General features: G+C 41.6%; 1 protein-coding gene across 1 annotated transcript; it reads right to left on the minus strand.

The window, feature by feature from the left end:
• Nucleotides 1-3,292: 3,292 nt before the first annotated feature.
• LOC119724663 (glutamate--cysteine ligase catalytic subunit-like) lies at nucleotides 3,293-15,477 on the minus strand. Its single transcript, XM_038195817.1, has 15 exons — nucleotides 15,142-15,477; nucleotides 14,217-14,402; nucleotides 13,897-14,006; nucleotides 13,541-13,663; nucleotides 11,342-11,413; nucleotides 10,602-10,718; nucleotides 9,934-9,992; nucleotides 9,197-9,411; nucleotides 8,295-8,411; nucleotides 7,513-7,651; nucleotides 6,609-6,721; nucleotides 5,968-6,165; nucleotides 5,045-5,126; nucleotides 4,687-4,890; nucleotides 3,293-3,966 (listed from the first exon to the last, which is right to left on the minus strand). The coding sequence occupies exons 2-15, from the start codon at nucleotides 14,370-14,372 to the stop codon at nucleotides 3,743-3,745; spliced, it is 1,929 nt and encodes a 642-aa protein (XP_038051745.1). The 5' UTR covers nucleotides 14,373-14,402; nucleotides 15,142-15,477; the 3' UTR covers nucleotides 3,293-3,742.
• Nucleotides 15,478-18,895: the final 3,418 nt, after the last annotated feature.

Below are 18,895 nucleotides of genomic sequence, written 5' to 3' on the forward strand. Positions count from 1 at the left end.
TGGGAGGTCCTCCTAAAAAGTAAACAAAAGAGTGACATTGCAACGGGGGTCCCCAATTGCAGGCAAATACAAACTTCTGTGTGTGTGTGTGGGCATGTCTATACTTGTTCTACATAACCCCCGAGGACAGACACACAAAGGGAGAACAACAGATCCTTTCAGTCCTCGGGAGTTGGGTCTTTTGTTGGAAATGGTTCTCTGTAGTCAGTTTGTGTGCTTAGTCTATGGGAGAGTGTTATATTACAGAAACAAAGGGAAACACAAAGCATTGTCCTCGAGAGTATAGTAAAACAAGAGAGTATTGTATAGACGCATGTACACTTATGGGGAAGACCTTTGTTTCCCTTCTATTGTTCTCCTTTGTTCCTATTGAAATCTTAAACTCCATAGCATTTCCCTTATGGGGAAGATAGAATTCTAAAGACTTCCTTATGGGGCCTATTGTTCCATTGTGTTTTCTACCCCATAATTAAGAAACCATGTACACGTCCCCCCCCCCCCCCCCAAGAAAACTACATTAAATAGAAATAGCAAACTACCTACCTTGCAACAAAAAGAACAAAACAACAAATAACAATAAAATACAAATGAAAAAAATTATTTGGTTTTCAGTTGCTCATCATGTTATCAACATAATGTACATGTAATTTCATCTTAAGATATAAAAATTTTACTTCCATCAAATTCTACAGGTTAATAAAAATTAAGATTTCTCACTGATGAGACCAGAAAACAGAACAAAGTAAAATCTGCTGGTGAAAGATTAAATTACAGAAAACAAAAAAGCAAATCAACTTTTTTTAAATTCTATTTTTCGTTTTTTTTAGGACTTATGGATAGACCTTATGTGTTAAAGGGGGAAGGGTGGGGTAGTCACAGTCTTCATAACTAATCTGGATCAATACAATAAACTTGAATTGTCATCATTAAAATTCAGAGTTATACAATGAAATTAAATAAGCATGATCTGATACACCGTGCCCTCTGGAGACTGTGTACAATAGGGAACAAAACATTGTAGGTCTCCACAGGGCAATTTCTCATAGATGAATACGTCTCCACAAGGTTTTCACGAAATAGATATATGGATTTTACTCAAAAACTAGGAATTTCCAAGGTTGGTTGATTTGTCGCAAATGGAAGAGTTTTAGAAAAGGGATATTTAGTCCAAATTTCACTCAAGGAAATTAATTCTGGTTAAAATAAGAGCATTTTGAAACTACACTTTCAAACTCAAAAACTTTAGTACACGAGAACAAAGAAATGTCTCCACAAGGATACAGATTCCAGTATGGTTGGTATCCATATGTATGACGTAGAAATATATTTATTATCTAAACCTAATATATATATATGTATTATATATGTATATGTATTAACTCATCAGGGAAAATGGTGGGGTGCAATGCCCTCCAAAATAAGTGTCAATAATAAAGTTTAAATAATAATAATTATTAAATGACATTTTAATAATTATTAAATGACTGTTTTTAAATCAACGCTACTCATTCATGAAATATTGATAGTAATAAAAATGGGGACAAGCAACCCGCAGCAACACACGAGAGGGCGCTATCAACAAGTATAATCAAATCCAGTCTCGGGAACGTTGGCACCCCGACCCGAAGCGATTCCGAGCACACCCCGAATTGACACATTAGCTTGAATACAGCGCGCATGAGGTATGCTCAAATTTTCATGGGTTGCACCGCCAAAGTGCCCAAGACTAGACTTGATTTGTGTTGTTGAGAGCGCCCTCTATCCCTTACTGCAGCTCGACTGTGCTGGCCGGCCAGGGAGCGATATTTTTTTCCGTACACATACATTCGTTATGGGCGTATTTCGAAGTACGTTGAGTTGCAAGTCAGGTTCTCGGACTTTATTTTCCCTTGAATAAAAGTCTTCCAAACCACATATTGGTAAAAAAAATGTTCCAAATGACTAACAAACCTTTTTTAGAGAAAAAAGAAGAAGTAAAGACGAAGAAATTAAAAAAGCATCCGATGGGAATTGAACTCACACCATCGGATTTGTAATCCAATGTAATATCCATGACACTACAGCAGTGACTCAATCGATATGGTAGTTTTAAACATTATACCATATATGGCACATATATAGGGCCCTCCAGCATAACTCTATATATAGTAGCGAGCATGTGGTATGGAAAAATAAATCGCGGCCTGGGATTGGCTCGTGACCGGCTGCAACACAAAAGAAAATTCCAGACTTGGAATAAGACTAGCCAACTTTAGGAAAAGGTGATTTTAGACAAAAATTTTCCCAGGACACTGAGTTTGAAGTGACAGACATTGGCACTTTCATAAACAAGAATTTGTTTAAAGGCACTATCATAAGATACATTTCATAAAAATATGCCGTGACTCTTAGAAATTAAAATTACAAGATCTTACACTGCGAGAATAAAAATAACCAATATACATTCTATCATAATCAGAGATAGTTTTCTAACTTTCACAAATTTATAGATTACGAACATAATTTTTGTCAATTAATAATTTTTTTCCATTTTCCCCCCTAAATTTTCATCTACATTTCTTACAGGGATATATTGTTTAACATGTATATATAAAATGTCTGGATTATGGAAATAGAATACCCTGTTATTCGTACGTGCTTGATAAAATTTTTCCCAAGTTTTTGTTTGCGCCCAAGGCCCTATTAACCAAATAGTCACATACTGCCCCAAACCGCCCCAAACCACCCCATTTTAAGAAGTAAATACATTGTAACAGAATGTATATGGCCAAATTTCATAGCGCTGCTTAACAGTTAGCAAGAAAGTTGTGCTTACTATAGCAGAAAATTGTGCTAAGCTTAAGCACTATTTCAAGGCGTGGATGTGCTAACGGGTGCGTGCCTATGGAGATTTCTATTTAAGCAAGCGTAACCTACTGTGGCAAATGAGGAATGTCCCCCAAAACCTTGTTTTCAGAAATCGACGCCTGAATTCGGAAATATTAGAAAAATCTTTTCCAAATCGATTTTGAATTTTTTTGTTGTATTTTTGAGTAGCCAAGGTATCCAAGATTCACACTACAGATTTTTGCTGGGAAAAAAATAACACAGAAAGTGGAAAATCTGGAAAAAACAATGTTAGCTGCCTAAAAATGGTACTTTTTTTTTCAAAGCCGTTTCTCAAAATGAGGTCGGCGAAGTTTGGCGGGACACTGTTGAAGTTCCTGCAGCGTATATTTGAAATGAATTATGCTACAGAATTAAATTTGGTATCATTGGAAAGCCAATGATTTGTGCTTTAACATCATGTGTATAACTTGAAAAGTCACAGGTGGGGGTTATTCCTCATTATGATATGGCAGGTCACATTTTTCCTCTGAGGTAAGCGTGCTTTTTGTAAGCTCACTGCTTACTGGTCACGGTCTCCATGAAATAGTCAAAGGTTCTGTTAACAGAAAATTGTGTGCTTAGCAGCGCTATGAAATTGAACCCACATGCTAATAGGTTAAAGGCCCTGGTGATATCTATTTTTCTGTGAACTCTCATTGGACAGATTTTGTTTATCACACGTAACCCTGGGTCAACAATTCCCTCAGCATACCGAATGTAAATGCTAGATCATGGCGGTAATTACCCACAATCCTCTGCATTTCCTTCGCACAATTTTGAGAGTTAAACAGTCACCAATGCCCTTCCACAAGGCAGTGGTTGTAACTGATCACTAGAGGGCGCTACTGCTCATCCAGCCTGCCAAGCGAGGGCGCTACACAATCTCCTGGGCAACCTTGACCGAGTTGGGGATGTCATTGGAGGATTTGGACTCCGTGCAGTGGAACAGCTCAGGGGCCGTCATCTGACCCTTCGTGATTTGGTCGCAGGCCGTGACCAGGTCGTAGTTGATTCTGTCTGTGACGACGGAGTCGTGTTTGTACTCTGGGTGACTGTCGACGAAATCCCGTATCCAAGCGGCCAATGTCTGAAGTTTTCCTAGAAAAAAAACAACAACCGAAAACATAAACAACTAGAAAGCACTCAGAGAGCGCAAACCTCCGCCAAGGCTAAACAGTGCCTCGCCATATTGTCAGTACACCCAAAAGAAATACTCGCATAAATGGTGAAGAATCCTTTAATTTTTCACAGGGGCTGGTATGACGTGCCAAGTTTTTGATTTAATAAAAAAAGTTTGTTTCTCTACAGACCTGCACAGATTTCAGAATATGACAAGAATAAAATAATGTTCATGTTAGCCGATGTCCGATGTTAGCTAATTTCTTTTTTTATCATATTAGTTTCTATAAATGGACTTGAAATAACATGCATAAGTGATGGCTAAGTCCCAATGAATAAAAAAATAGGTTTTGACTTCCTATGGGCTCCGTGCGCCAACAAAAGAGGGCGCCCTTTTAGCTAGCAACAATGTCCCATGGGCGGGACATTTAGCTGGTTGACGCGCACCATTCCAAATTGTGTGTGTCGCATGTACACCAGGGGATTTGAACTATGTACACGCAGTGGTACGGTCGCGCGTCGCGGCAAAATTGCAGCCAGGCAAGATGGCGTCGGTCAGTCACCCCCAACTGTACTTTCTTTGCCGGTGAGGGGGTACTTGGATAATATTCAATGATCTGAAATGTGCCATGGTCTTTCACTTCAGTTCCCTAATATTCCCCCCCCCCCCCCTTTCAGTGTCTGACCACGCCCACTCACCGGACGCCCTATCCGAGATGAGCTTCAGGTAACACATGATGGTACACCTCGTATCCAGGTCTGTTTCCACACTTGCCAGGTACTGGTTGATAAGGGGGATCAGGCCGGGGAAGTCCCCCTGGCCGTCCCCCAGCGGACCTCCGTTGATGATGGTGTTGATGCTCATAAGGCATTGCTCGTTCTCAATTGGGCAGTCGCAGGCACCTTGTGGCAAAAGGTCAAAGTTCAGAGAGCATAGACAATTTCTGTGAATCATCACAAATTTTGTTCATACAGTTTTTGGGCTGAAACAAATACAAGTATACATCTTTCAGACAACTGACTCGGAAAAGAATTTGAAAAGGGATGTTTTACTTACAAGATTGTAGGTCTTTACGGAAGTAAAACTTGGAGTTGAGGATAGCATTGCGTTTCTGTGCTTGCTGCATGTTGAGGTCCACCTAAAGCAAGAAGAAATCATAAACTACATGTGAGGACTTGTGAGGACTTCTGATGACTTGTGGGGACTTTGAGGACTTTGGAGGACTTGTAAGGACTTGTGGGACTTGTGGGGACTTTTGAGGACTTGTGATGACTTGTGGGACTTGTGGGGACTTTTGAGGACTTGTGAGGCCTTGTGAAGGACTTGTGAGAACTTGTGATGGACTTGTGAGGACTTGTGATGACTTGGGTTGACTTGTGGGGACTTGGGACGTTTGAGGACTTGTGGGGACTTGTGAAGGACTTGATGGATTTGTGAGGACTTCTGATTGACATTTGAGGACTTGTGATGACTTGTGAGGATTTGTGAGGACTAAGACTTGTGAGGACTCAAGTACAACACTGGACATGTCAGGACTTATGACTTGTGTGGACTTATGAGGGCTTGTGGGGACTTGTAATGGATATGTGAGGACTTCTGATTGACATTTGAGGACTTGTGTGGACGTGTGCGGACTTGTGATGACTTGTAATGATTTATGAGGACTAAGACTTGTGAGGACTAGGTCTTGTGAGGACTCAAGTACAACACTGGACGTGTCAGGACTTATGACTTGTGTGGACTTATGAGGGCTTGTGAGGACTTGTAATGGACATGTGAGGACTTCTGATTGACATTTGGGGACTTGTGTGGACTTGTGATGACTTGTAAGGATTTGCGAGAATTTGTGAGGAAATGTGAGGACTTGTGAGGACGTTTGATTGACATTTGAGGACTTGTGGTGACTTGTAAGGCCTTGTGAGGACTAGGACTTGTGAAGACTCGGGTACAACACTGTGGTAGCGCCCCAAAGCAATCACCTTTGATAACTGCATCAGCAAGTTCAGCTTGAAGGTCAGTATCGTGCGGGTCAGCAGAACTACAAAGACCACAAAGGCTGCGTTCTCAAAGTCTGTCAGCTGGACCTCAATCGGTCGGAATTCCACCCTCCAGCCGATGTTGGAGTTGACCGGTGGCGGCTTGAACCTCATCGTCTGCCAGTTGGTGGACTGAATGTTCTGAAATGTAGCAGTCAAAGACTTGTACTCACGAGTCAAATCACTTGTATGGTGCAAAGTAGATTTTAATTCCTGGTCACTGGACTTCAGATAAGATAGCGTTTGTGATCTACTAGTGAGGACTTTAGGAACGTTATGTACTTCAAATTATCAGAAATCAAAGCAGGCAGCAGAAAAAGAGAGAAACTTTTGAAAGTCAACAAGCTGCTTTCTTCTAAAGAATTATTTATTAGCTCTTTTGAAATTATTTATTAACCTTTTCATTAGCTTTGTATCTGAGAAGCTCTATTTTTTTTTATAGAAGATGTTACCATGGAGGAAAACTTCTCTTGCTGGACACCCATAAACTACCTGAGCATCAGCTTGGTTTTTTTTTTAATTTACACATTTCGTAACAAAGCGGTTTTACAAAGCACAGTTTGGGATGATGTTTGGTGGCGTACCTCAAAGTGATCCGAGTCCTTAGAGTCATCCTGGTCAATCATCTCAGCGAAGACGGACACGGGATCCCGGATGAAGAGATGGGCTATGTGCCGAGCCAACTGACGATCAATACCTAATGATAACGACAACAAGATAACATGATCTAGGGTACTACATGGGACAAATTATGTACAAGTGGAGCGTCGCTATACCGAACACCGCTATACCGAACGTTTGGCTATACCGAGCATTTGGCTATACCAAACATCGTCCTCGGCTCCTTGTGTACAACACGTACCAAACGCCGTTGTTCAAAAATGTCAGCAAAAGAGCGACAAGTGGCTATTATTTCCCCGGTGGTATAGTTTTATTTGGGGCGGTACAGGTAGTAACAGGTAGGCAGCTTTGGGGGGTGTACAGAGTAACAGGCAGGGCTGTTTGGGGCAGTACAGGGAGTAACAGACAGGATGGTTTGAGGCAGTATAGAGGGTTACAGGCAGGGTGGTTTAGGGCAGTACAGGGAGTAACAGGCAGGGTGGTTTGGGGCAGTACAGGGAGTAACAGGCAGGGTGGTTTGGGGCAGTACAGGGAGTAACAGGCAGGGTGGTTTGGGGCAGTACAGGGAGTAACAGGCAGGGTGGTTTGGGGCAGTACAGGGAGTAACAGGCAGGGTGGTTTGAGGCAGTACAGGGAGTAACAGGCAGGGTGGCTTGGGGCAGTACAGGGAGTAACAGGCAGGGTGGCTTGGGGCAGTACAGGGAGTAACAGGCAGGGTGGCTTGGGGCAGTACAGGGAGTAACAGGCACGGTAGTTTGGGGCAGTACAGGGAGTAACAGGCAGGGCGGTTTGGGGCAGTACAGGTAGTATTAAACAGGCAGGGAGCTGGGGGGGGGGTGGGAGCACAGGGACTAATTGGTGTTGTACCTTTATCCATGAGCTCCTGGCAATCTCTCTCATCCAGTACCAGGTCAATGTCGCTGTATCGCTCCCCGTTGGGCGACAGGTAGCTGTCGATGGAGTCGTAGCGCGACTTGGGGATAACAAACTTGTTGTTCTTTAATGGCTGCAAAGAAAAAAAGTAGAACAGTTTTCAGATGCTTGTTTCAATTTCGATTGTATGATGTCGAAGTACCACGTGACCATCCAATTTTTTTTGCCATCCAGTCCACAGCTTTGAAGGCTTGCCTATTATATACTGGACACGGCGCTTTCTGATCTCTGCCTACTACAATGGCCACGCTGACTTTCCGGAACCTGGACGTAGGCCGAGTCACGAGAGCTATTGTAAGCTCTCAAGAGTGTTCTGTTTCAAATATTGCCTTGCGATTAAGCAAATAATTATATTTGACTCTCCTATGAAAACATACATTCTGTGCCAAGTTGTCCTTGCAGTCAAAACAAATCAAGCGACTATTTTCAACAGTTAAGAGCTCCCAGCCTACATAAAGCAGGACTGACTGGCTGTGACTGTTTATGTAACTTGACACAGCTATGCTTTGACTGTAGGTGATTGATAAGCCAGCTGTGCCTACCACTTGTCTGCTTTTGTCTGTTGACTGAATTTGACTAGTCAGAGTGCTTGCTTAAAATATGATCTGGCTGTTGTTGACTAGCCTATGTATAAGACATAGCAAGGGGAAAAGATGGATTTTTTGTTTGACTGTCTGTGACTGTTCAGATAGCAGGAGGGTTACATGTTATAATACCTCTAAGTTCCTCTCTTCTGGTGTTCTGTCATCTACCGAACCTGCAATGACATTCCATCGACAGTCGTGGTCCGTGAGGTAACCCTTGTAGATAGGGGAAGCTGCACTCAATGCCAACTGAATACGACCAAAAAAAGGTTCAGATATTTTTTAAGAGTATCTTTTTTTTCTTCCAATGATGAGCTTTATTGCATAATTGGTCCGTTTCGAAAGTATGAACCTTTTTGTACATACATGAATACAATCCTCTACATGTTTTAACCAGTTCGCGTTGGAGGCCGTGATAACACGCACTGGCTGTTTTTATACACAGGCACAGCTGACGGGTTTAGACGTCAAGATTGCCTCGACTCGCCTCCGGGTGACGTCTCAACACGCTAATCCCTCGTGCCTTTTGTATACACACACAAAGTCCGTGAAGTCTGAGGAGGCGGACTGTGTGTTGATCTTGAATTGGCCATTGTGCACGGCCTATTTTGTACAATTTATGCTCCAGTGCACACCCCGGAATATTAAAACGATGAGGTTTCGGCAAAATATATCGTACAAATACTGTTGAAAATGACTCTTGCAAATCAGTATTCGTGGTGTTTGGCTTTTCTGAAAAACCTGAACAGTTCAGTTGCTTGAGCACGAATATTGGTGGATACGTACAGTGAAACGCCGCAATAACGAACAGCACTACAACGAAAATTTTGTCATAACGAACTTCCCCACAGGCTCCCGAAATAGTGTATTCTATTATAATGCACAATCACTATAACGAACAACCACTATAGCAAACACTTTCTGTAGACCCCATCGTGTTTGTTATAGCGGCGGTTCACTGTATACTGTTCGCTTTATCAATACGCATTGTTGTAATTATTTCATGAAAACAAATCCACACTGTCGGCACTTACAATTATCGGGCACAGTGGCGTAAGCTGATCGTACAGGTGTCGCGCCTCATTGATATGGCACGCTTGGAATGTCATCTGAAGACAGCTGTTGCCCATGCCAAACCCCATGCAGTCCATGTACACATGGTCCGGCTTGGCTGCTCTAGCGCCCTCACCATCGTGGTCGTTTACGAACTCCTCTACGAAGGGAGTCGGAGTGTTCTTGTCTTTGAAAACTACGAAGAATAATAATAATAATAATTACCCTGGATTGGACATTTGGAAGACATCCCCATAGACTTGTGCAATTTTTCAAACTTAAATGTGCCCTAACCCAATATTCCCTTGTCCTTTTTCCAGGAATTTTGGTATGTTTACTAATTAGACCACGAGCAACAAATGTAACCTAATTGCATATCGCATGTCCATATCGCACTCCACGTATCGCGCTATTCTAAGATGCACACGCCATTCCTGCTGCACGCATGTATAATAGGATAACCTTTGACAAGTTCGTGTACAGTGTGTGCGTTCCATTTTTACTGTGAGTCAAGTTTGCATGACAATAAAATTGTTATACTACTCGATCTCATACAACACAAAAACTGTAGTGCGTCAGCCTTTGGCCTCTTGGGACACAGATGCGCTACATTTTTCCTTGCTCCACTCATGCTCGTGAGATAACTAATGTCCACTCCAATGAAACGTTTGTATACAACAATCGGGGAGGTGGGGAGAATCTAGGACAGGCCACCTACTTGGAATGTTGATAGCTACTTTCTCGCCTCGTCTCTTCCGTATATTCTTTGTCAAGCTCCTGCAGTTGGGAGAAAGTAAACTACGATCAACCTGGGAATATGGTGCCAACATTCCAACATTTAACCCTAACCCACCTCACTCCTCCAAAATCCTCCTGGCAGTTTTGGAGGATTCTAGAGGATTGAGGATGAATGGTGATTGAATCAAATGAGGATTTTGGAGGATTGAGGATGAATGGTGATTGAAGCACATGAGGATTTTGGAGGATTGAGGATGAATGGTGATTGATGCACAAGAGGATTTTGGAGGATTGAGGATGAATGCACTTTGTGGCAGGACTGTCTGATGATTTTGAAGGATTTGGCGTTGGTTATCCTTCATTTAAACACGAGTGCAAATTTTGGGATGAGGAGGATTTTGGAGGATTGACGATGAATGCATTTTGAGGCAGGACTGTCTGACAATTTTGAAAAATTTAGGCGGAGTTGCAAAATTTTGGAGGATTTTGGAGGATTGAGGATGGTTCTAAGCAAAAAGGTCCTAGGGGGTTAGGGTTAGCTAAGGATGAATCGTTCCAAACATTAATTCTCCATACATCCTTGTTTACAAGTGAAAAGTTTGAATAATGAATTGGATAACTTTAAATTGATCTTTTGTAATTTCTGACCTGAACCGCGGATGTCCTGGGTAAATCACTTCGTCGGGAATGAATAGTGACTTGGAGACGCCTTCGTCGCTAGGGTTGGGCTTGTACGACGGTGTGGAAAAACTGGGACATCCCAGTCTGAAAAGAAAAAGTTGTTCTTTTGATAAATCAGATTATAAATAATAATTGCACTGCAGCCAATTCCATGGCTCTGCAAAAGTCACTCAGCACAGAACACAGTTGCTCAGCAACAACCGGTTACCAGCCAAAATGCCATGCAATGTTTACTGCTCGTGGCTGGTAACCAGCAGATTTTTTTAAATTCGGACAAAATCTGGCCGACTGTGCAACTTTAAATACATACTTTGAGAATTAACCTGTTGTCCATGATCTAATTTTTACATTTTATTTTTCAAACAATTATGGCGGTTTTAAGAAAACACTGTACATGTATTGCCTTGTGAAAGCCAAAAAATTGCATGTACATATGACATATGAAGTACCATAGCGTATTATCATTAAGTGTGAGGGTTGGGAGAATTTAATGGTCTGATGATTTTTCAAAGCAGGGGATTTTCCAAAAAATGCAAATTTTTATGCTGTACTGTGTCGTTCAATAAACCAGCACCCAACATATCTCGTTCAATACGGCAAAAATTCACGACATGGTGAATGGGAGAATCCCACCAAGTATTGCGAGATATTCTTTACATATGTGGCCTGACATGCCTAAGGGCAACATAAATTGGCTGTTACTTTACCTGGGGAATGCAGTCAAGCTGAGGGCTGTCTCCCCTTTAGCTGTGTCCAGTAGCTTTTCCACTTCTTGCCTCCTGGAAAATGAATGGCAAATTTCAACATCAACAAGGAAAATATTTCTCGTGTACACTTAGATCCTATGTATGTATATTGTGTATAAAAAACAGGCATCTTGTTTCAAAATTGTTTCTTAAAACAAAGAGTACCAATTTCAAACACATCTGGGCGTTATGAAACTAATACGAGTAATACTGCGCTGTTAAATTGAAAAGCTCAAAAACTGTTTGTCTGCTGACTGAATTTATATTCACAGTGATTGCATAAAATACGATCTGACTGTTGGTGACTAGTCTGTTTAAAAGCATGGTAGGGGAACAGGATTGATTTTTTTTTTACTGTCTGTGACTGTTCAGATAGCAGGAGGGTTAAAAGTGGATACTTTTACAAGTATAATATTGCTGGGAAAATAGCAATTTCAAAAACAAAACGTGATCTATTTTTCGGGCTCAAAGTCGAAATACATGTAGCACAGGAACTGTACATATACAGGCGCACTGAATTACTAAAGGAGGTATTGCAGACCTACGTGTACTGGTTCGAAAGCCCAAACTGGACTCACGCCAATTATACATGTATATCCTGTAACGAATATTATCTAGAAAAACTTCCGAATGTAAGGCCAAAAAAAAAAAAGGGTCGGTCTCTGGTCAGCGCGCGCGTCGATTTTAATCATGCGTGTCAACCTTTTTTTTTTCTTCAAATTAACACGGAAGCTACAACAGCGCCCTCTATTGCCGCACCTCCTCAAATTTTTGTACCAAGGAGCACCAAGGAATGGGGAAATTGCACCAAGGCAAATGATAAAGGGCACCAAGGCAAATTATGGAGGACACCAATGTATAATGGGGACACAAAAAGCAAAATAGTACCCACCTTGTCTGTACAATTCAAGCTTGAAAAAAAAAGAAAAAAAGCCACCCCCCAAAAAAAACCCGCGTCGCCGCATCAATTCCGGAACTTCGGTCTGACCAGAGACCGATTATTATTTTTTTTTGGCCTAAGCCTCTGATATGACAGTCATTGTTATTTATAGAAAATAGTATGAATTTAAGCACGCATGCCCGCAAGCAAAAAAAATTCTGCCGAGTCATTGTGTCATAGTGCATAATGGCAACATGTACAAAAGTTTGTTGACCTTTTCTCCCATTGGAGCGCTGTGTAGCACGATGTACACAATCAACAGCAAAATTTTGCAAAATGGTGATGGAAGGGTCCTTTTATCAATAAAAAGATGATTCTGCGCATGTGCTTTCACAATAGGAGGGGGATATTTTCATTTTTTGGAAAGAATATACTAGAAACATAAAGTAAATGTATCCCTCCAGTCCCAACCTCGTCCCCAGGGTGTCGAGCAGTACGCGCCCACCACTACCTGCTCTCTTACCCTGGTATTGGATCATTTGCACGTGCAAAATTTTTGAACATGCATGCAAATGAGGAATAGTCTGGTGCCTGCCTGTGTGTTACATTAGCGTTTGTTTTTGTAAGGGGTGTCTGGGATAAAAACAGAATCAATTCGGCGTGCCGTGAGTTACGAAAATGTTAAAATGTTACAATCTTATCCCGCCAATGTGCAGTATCACATTTTACATTAATTAATATAAGTAATTTGGAAAGGAAAGGAGTATACATTTGTATTTCAGAAGGCGTGGACGCTATAATTACAATGATCGTGAAAACATGTAATGCACGTTGGAAATAACAACACCAACTACACGATATAAATCCATTACTAGCCAATTGCGGTATCGAATCAGGATACAGGAAGAAATTTACTATCCAGGGCTTACTATTTGCACAAGGTTGGAAATAAAGGCCAAGTTCGCGCAAGGACTATAGTTGACCAATGGTTAACTAACGTTTGCCCGAACTCTGTCTAGTCGACGGTGGTTGACTACGCTACTCGACTATTTGGAACCAGCCTACTGGGGTTGGTTGCTTCGCTGGTAACCAATAGCCGCGCGCATCCATAACGCTAGCAGAGAGCCAGGATCCAGAAGTTTTGCGATGACATTTTGACCAGCGTTTGACTAGAGACGTTCGCACGTTGCTATCAGTGCGCAGGCGTAAGGTACGTCACAAATCAACCACTAGTCGACTAATGGTCCTTGCCCGAACTTGGCCATAGTGGCTGAACTGACCTGAATTTCATATTAGCTTCTACGGTGTTGAGATGTGCCATTAATCCCCCGTAAGGCTTGCCCGGTGTGCCTTCCACCATGTAGGCTGCGTACTCGGGCCGCCAGAGAGTTTTCAAATCGCCCCTGAAAATAACAATCAAACAAATTAATAATGATGGGTTTTTTAATTTCAAGCTGGACTGCTCCGTACATGTACATGTACATGAGGTTTTAACCGTCCTGCTATTTAAAAGGTCACAAACAGTCAAAACTTCCTTCCATTCCCCGGCATACTTTTAACAAACCAATGGGGGTCTTGACCAATATTGACCCAAGTATAAAAATACAAGTTAAGGTCGAACCCTGTTTATACTGACTTTGGATTGTTCTCTTCCTGTTCTTGCAGCGTGGGGAGAATCTCTTCTGCTTTGAGTAAAAGCTTAGCCGACTTGTTCTCATGATCCAACTTGACCAGCATGTACTCAACCTGAAAGAATGCGTAGGACGCATTAACAAACAACACGATGATCTCCCTGCGTGAACAGTGAGGGCGCTATGTTCCCATTTTCAGGTGCCCCAGTTGGACGGACACGCATTAGTTACAAAATGTATTGAACTTGTGGTACAATTATAGTTAACCCCCACCCCAAAACAAAAACCGCAGGGATTTACAAAAGGTCTTAATTTTACTACCTACCTCGTCCCCCCATTTGAGCACGTCACATGGCCGGTCTTTCAGCTTGTTGTAAAGACTGACAAACTGGATGAGTCCATGGCGACGGATGTGTTCGTCGTAACCGTTGGCCTTGATTTCTTCCCACGACAGAGGCTTGCCGAGACTCAGGAGACCCATAGTTGATGGTGCGCGGCGTTAGGATCTTTGCTGCTGGTGCGTGTAAATGAGGAGCAGAAAAATTAAGGGAAAGTTTATGGTGTGCGATTTCTTGGTAAAAGTGAATTTGTTTTGTAGTTCAGGACCCTGTATCTAATTATGGCTGTGTTTATTTGACCGCGAACAGGTGCCTGACTTTTTTTCACTCTATATCCAGCACTCCCACTGAACATGCACTGTGAATTTTTGGCTTTTTAAAAATTAAGTTAAGTGTTTAAACTCTTGCAGGAGTGTCTACATGTCACTTGGTGTTTGGTCTGTCCGTCTGTCCCCGAAAATTGACCGAAAGTATGGTGTTCAAAATTCACCGAAAGCGTGTTCCATGTACCATCGGTGTGACATTTTTCGGCGATCGAGGCAGGAAATATGAGCGTGCTGCCCGAGGGTGATGGCTTTAACCCGCCTGACTCGAGGTCAAGGGAAAAATAATCCTGCGCCTCTTTCCGTTCTTGTCAAAACAATCCCGGGGCAAACTGGTTAAGGATCCCATTTTAAAACAAAAATCCTTTTTTTATCATCATGTTCATATTAATTATTAACCTCAGCAAGACATCAAAATAGCTGGCAATATTGAAAAGCATGATAAGGAACGAGAGCCCGGCCCCATATTGGCTCAAATTCTGGACTTAATTCCTCCGCCACATACCGATGCATGCAAAATGTCCTGAAAAGTTGAAATCTGAACTGTTGTTACTTTTTCACTTGATATTCTCTATGGAAGCTACTGTACCTGTTGATGAGCTGAAGCAATTAGCAAGTGTGCTTGATGCTGGCCTTGAAAGTTGGAGCTAGGCCTATATAAAAATACTTGGAAGAATAGTGCACTTCCGATCCGAACGCCAACGTCAGACGCTTGACAATCTTAATAACTCTCACTGATCGACTCTCACAAGTCATGCACAGATCTAGAGCAAGGCTCTATGGGTCTGCACGTCTATTTATACACAACCAAAAACTGCTGTATCATGGCTGTATCGCCTGTGTTTACCTTGGAATTGTAATCTTTCACAATGAATGATTGATGGACGTGCAGGCATGCGCCGTATACATCATGTACATGTACATCATGTATATGGCATGGAAATCGGAGGCGCGCCACACTTGACCAATAGAGGGCGCCCTGCATCATCAGTGGTGTCTTGCCCCCCCCCCCCCCCCAAAAAAACCCATAGACACTAGTGCTAAATGCGCATACTTCAAAATTCTTTTAAAAATACTCAGAACTCTCACAGGTATTCAAGCTGCACAGAAAAATGATGATCGATATGTCATCTTTCAATTTCTTTTCATTTTTTGGTGGGTTGACAATTGGCTTTTCGAAATATTCTCACCCAAAGAAGACGGCCCCTATTTCCCCCAAAGCTGAATGATCCCTCCGAGCTCCCACAACATGGCCAAATAGCGCCACTTTCGAGCCCAATTGCATCCAAAATGCTCAGAATTGGAAGCCCCAAGTCCGGGCCAAAGGTTCATTGCATATCTCAACAATTCCCCAATATTATGGCTCTCAGAACTCTCTATAATAATATAAAATATTTAGAGGGTATGACTTTTATTCACGAGCTCGGCGAATGGATTTAGGCCTATTTACCGATGTGCACCCTTTAAGTTTGCGTTCGAGTACCTCACCCGGATCGACTCAGGTAAAGGCAGACGGGTTAGCCACGACAGCCGGGATATTTTTGAACGCTCATACGCGCGTGGCCGCGGGCCGCGCCGGCCAACACGAACCCCAGAACCCCCCCCCCCCCCCCCCAAAAAAGTTGGGTTTATAGCCTCAAAAGTTGCAATGAACTCAATATTATTAACGTAATACGAAAGGCCGTTAGTACCAGCGTGGTTTGTTTGTTGTTTTTCTGTTTTTTTGAGAGAGAGCGTTTTTTTTCTAGAGCATGCAGGTTTTTTTTTCCAGAGCAGTTTTTTAAGTTTACACCACATGTAAATTTAGTAGAGCGCCCTCTCTCAGGCTGAGCTTTAATTCGCATTTCACAGCCGCAAATCCACATGAAATTCCATATAGCCGCGTTAAAATGATGTATTCCGTGACCAATCTGGATCTCGGTGCATGAGCATGAAATACATTGATATACTGCTTTATTTGAAAGCTTTCAGAATAATAAAAAAAACCAATAGTGGTCGCAAGCCCCCCCCCTTAGCTCCGCCTACTGTCTTTCCTTGCGTCTCTTAAGTGATTACAGGGCGCCCTCATCTGGATTTTCGAGGTGAAAAAAAAAGAGACGAAAAAGATTGGCTTTTCATGACATTTGAGCCTTGTTGTGTCCTTTGACCTTTATAAAAATGGATAAAAAATAAACCTCTTCCAGCTTTTCAATTCATTTTTCATATTTTCAGCTCAAAATAATATCCTCGATAAAAAAATCTGCACGCAACATGTACAAGACGCAACATGTACAAGGCGCATCGAGCTGGCGCAGACGATCAACACGAGGTTTTGCGCGCGAGTTTGTTGACATTGGTCAAAAATTCTGACGAGCATAAAATACGTAGTACGTAGGCAACAAATATGCTGTCAAGAATTCTCTCCTGTTTTCGCTATTTTCTCACAGTGATATGTCTGTCCCTGACATTATTTCCATAGGACTTCGAAGCTTAGTGTACTGTTTCTAAGGAACTGTGGTGAGAAGTGCAAGAAAAGGGAATATTTTTTGGGTAAGTTACCAAATTGTTCTGACAGAATTTTGCGATGCGTAGGTCGGTGTGGTGCATTCTACACGTACAGGTATGTACTGTACATTGTAGATCGCTGTCTCACTGTCAAACTCGAAGGCCGATATTGGAAGAGTCTTGACTCATGGAGTTTCGACGGGGAACTTGGAACAACAATTGGTGGTGCTAAATATTTGTTTCTTGAATGCATGAAAGACACTTATCTTTCTCATTTGCTATTATTTCAGTTAAAACAATGTAAAAATAATGTAATGACCCCCCTAAAAAAAAAAAAGAAGTAGGAAAGAATGTTGCATCCTGAGTGACGCCACTTTTTTTCATCATAGAAAAAAAAAATCATTGCCAAAATGTTGAAAAGACAATATGAATTTAGGACTGAGAAACATCTTAACTCTCCATAGTTTACTTTGTATTAATCGCTGAAGTGGCGTCTGGATATACTACATTTTTTTCCTTAAAGTGGAATTTTGCTGGAGGAGAAAATTCTCATAAAGTTCAACTATTATTGACTCTTCACAATTTGTATGCACAATATGTAGCACAAAATTTGCTAATATTTTTTCAAAACCTTAATAAAAAGATGCATTCATTTTGTTTGTTTTTGATTATTTTCAAGAAAGGGTACGTGTTTTTCTTCCGAAAACAATTATCACCACTGAAAGTAAAATCAATCTACGCCAAACAAACATTGCAATAGGGCTGCATTTGAGTGTGACAATTAAATGCCTGGGATACCCATGCAGTTACCCAATTGTCAGGTATCAAGTTCTTACCAAAAACATACTTGCAGATTCACTATTGGTAGAGGGCAGAACGGTTGTTTATTGATCAGTTGCTGGTAAAAGTGAATTAGAAAATTGTGTTTATCAAACGAATTACTCATTTGAGTCACATTCCTGTTTCTGACAAGCAGATTGCTATTGACAGGGATCACCACAACTTGCTGCCATTTCGAAGTTCATATTTGTATTATAAAGTTTAAATAACTGAGTCACAGGTTGGGCTATGGCGCATCTAGCCACATAACGCTAGGATCATCCTAGCTACTAGCCACAGGGAATTACAATATTATCACTGGATTGAACTTGGAAATGCACTCAATAAGTGACAGATGCACTGATGAAATAAAATATCTTAGTAGAAAAAAAAGGAAAAATTAATAAAGAATACAGTTGCGTAACTACATATCTATACCGCAGGTTGTTTGCTTTTAGTTAAGTAGGAGGTCACAGGAGCGCACCTGAAATTGAATTAAAAGTGCCGGAGGGAAATATGGCAGAGAAATAAAGGTGTTACGTACACCTTTGCTCACATATTGTGAACCTCATGTTGGATCGCTGTCCTTCCATGGTGGCAGTTGGCAATGAGTGCGCGCTAAGAGCCCTCCACACCTAAACAGCCTTCGTGTTGTGTGTACGGTGTTTTTTTTTTAATAGGGACTTGTCAGAAATTATAGAAAAGAGAAAACGTTGTGTGCAACTCGGACTTTGCCCGGTATCCTTGCTTCAAATGTCCTCCAAGTGTTTGCTGAAGGGGGTTGATGTTTACCGGGGAAGTGGACGGTTGCTGGGAGCAAGGCTTCACACTTGGCCTTCATTTTTTCAAAATCTGATGTGGAAAAAAAATCTGAGGTAGTTTCTGAGTTCCATCGAAATTGGCCAAGCGGATATACTTGAAACTGGAACCTATCAGCTTCTAGGCACTAAAGGAATGTGAAGACTGGTATTGTGTCTAGACTGTGATTGGAATAGGGAAAAGTTTAATTTTTGTAAAATAATTTAGGAGATGTTTTGATC

The sequence above is a fragment of the Patiria miniata genome, unplaced genomic scaffold, assembly GCF_015706575.1.
Source record: "Patiria miniata isolate m_02_andy unplaced genomic scaffold, ASM1570657v1 HiC_scaffold_18, whole genome shotgun sequence".
Classification (NCBI taxonomy): domain Eukaryota; kingdom Metazoa; phylum Echinodermata; class Asteroidea; order Valvatida; family Asterinidae; genus Patiria; species Patiria miniata.

Coding starts and splice junctions, on each gene's coding strand:
- LOC119724663 (XM_038195817.1), bottom strand. CDS start 14,372: ATGGGTCTCCTGAGTCTCGGCAAGCCTCTGTCGTGGGAAGAAATCAAG. Junction 9,412..9,933: donor AGTAGCTATCAACATTCCAA/GTAGGTGGCCTG, acceptor TATTCTTCGTAG/TTTTCAAAGACAAGAACACT. Junction 8,412..9,196: donor CGCCACTGTGCCCGATAATT/GTAAGTGCCGAC, acceptor GGTCGTATTCAG/TTGGCATTGAGTGCAGCTTC.